Below are 1,986 nucleotides of genomic sequence, written 5' to 3' on the forward strand. Positions count from 1 at the left end.
TGCCACTCTTTTTCTCAACACTAAGACATTGAGATCTTTTAGGATGAATCCAATTCACACAAACTCTGAAGAAGGGATATGCAGATAAATCTTAGATAGGCCTGAAAGATAGATAAAAGAGAGGGAAGAATACTTGTATATACTTGAAAAAAGACTTAAACAAACTATGTAAAAATCTATAAAAATAATAAAAGAAGCATTTGTTTTGTGTTTTTGTGTTTTTCAAAAAGAAAGCAGAGGAAATGTTAAATCAAAAGAGTTAGAAAAACAATTAAGTCATTGAAAGCATGCCAAGATCTGCAATCAATTTGTTTAAAGTCTTATCGTCCATTGCCTTTGTGAAAATGCTAGCCAGCTGATTAGTGGATGGAATGTAGAACAACTCCACTTTTCCCTTCTGAACTATGTCCTGGATGAAATGATGATGGATGTCAATATGCTTGGTCTTGGAATGTTGCACTGGATTTTGTATGATCTAAGTGGTGTTGGTGTTGTCACAACAGATGGGAGTCGTTGAGAAGTTTAGAGGATAATCTAAGAGTTAATTCTGAATCCATAGGATCTGAGTACAACACCTTCCAGCGACTACATATTCAGCTCCAACGGAAGAGCAAGCCACTGATGTTTGCTTCTTGCTAGACCATCTTACCAATCTATTTCCAAGCATTTGAGCTCCTCCTGAAGTGTTTTTGTGATCAATACCACATCCACCATGATCGGAGTCAGTGTATCCCACCAGCTTGAACTCAGAGTCATGAGGGTACCATAACCCAAGATTGGGTGTATGTTTTAAGTAACAAAAGATCCTTTTCACCGCGATAAGAGGAGATTCCTTAGGATTGTCTTGATAACGAGCACACAATATAGTAGCAAACATAATGTCAGGGCGACTGGCAGTAAGATAGAGTAGAGATCCTATCATTCCTTGAAACAAAGTTGCAGTTACATCAGTGCCACTTAGATCAGCGCCAATAGACGTTGATGAAGACATCGAAGTCTTTGCTGGCTTGCAATCAGAGAAACCATACATCTTCAAAAAGTTTTGCAATATATTTAGCTTGACAAACAAAAACTCCATAATTTAATTGTTTAACCTGCAATCCAAAAAAAACGTTAGTTCACCCATCATGGTCATCTCGAACTTCCTTGCCATGATCTTGGCGAATTTAGGATTTAGTTTCTCATTAGTTAATCCATAGATGATATCATCAACACACACTTGAGCCAGAATAATGTGAGATCTTGAATGTTTGATGAACAAGGTGTTGTCAATCTTTCCTCGATTGTATCCACTTGTAAGAAGATAGCTAGCCAATGTGCCATACCATGCTCTAGACGGTACGCGTGATTTGGAAACTCTTCACTTTCAAACTCTGGCGATTGTTCTAGAAAAACTTTTTCTTGAAGATCTCCAAGTAAAAAGGCAGTCTTGACATCTATTTGATAGACTTTGAAGTTTTTGAAGGAAGCAAAGGCAAGAAACATGTGAATTGCTTCAAGTCTATGATATATGCATATTTAGTCATATAATTCATGCATTATCCTAATATTTTATGTTGCATTTGTGTCAATTATTGAACAAAACGTACTTAATTGGTTGGAAATTTATTTTGCAACAGGAAAAACATGCTCAGAAAGAAAAAGAAGTGGAATTGGTGAATGGAAGCTAGGATCTTGGAATTTCAAGAAGAATATGAATTTTAAGAAGAACACAGCATGTTGAAATCAAACACGGCGTGGAGTATGGAATATTTGCGATGGAGTTTGCCTTTTTGGATACGCATTTTTAATGAATAACATAACGTGTTGGCTCTTAACCACGTTGTGTTTCACCGTTTTTCAGAATCTATTTGTAGATCCTTTCTCTTCTAAACCCTAACTATTTGTAGATCCTTTCTCTTCTGGAGGCCAAAGACATCCTTTAGGAGTTGTGGAGTGCAGAATTTGACTATAGGGTCGATTTTGAAGAGATCTAAGGCAGATCAT

General features: G+C 36.6%; 1 protein-coding gene across 1 annotated transcript; it reads right to left on the reverse strand.

Moving 5' to 3' along the window:
- Nucleotides 1-541: 541 nt before the first annotated feature.
- Nucleotides 542-1,078, reverse strand: LOC122195167 (secreted RxLR effector protein 161-like). Its single transcript, XM_042896727.1, has one exon. The coding sequence runs from the start codon at nt 1,076-1,078 to the stop codon at nt 542-544; it is 537 nt and encodes a 178-aa protein (XP_042752661.1).
- Between the last annotated feature and the right edge of the window lie 908 nt (nt 1,079-1,986).

This window comes from Lactuca sativa, chromosome 7 (genome assembly GCF_002870075.4).
Source record: "Lactuca sativa cultivar Salinas chromosome 7, Lsat_Salinas_v11, whole genome shotgun sequence".
NCBI lineage: Eukaryota > Viridiplantae > Streptophyta > Magnoliopsida > Asterales > Asteraceae > Lactuca > Lactuca sativa.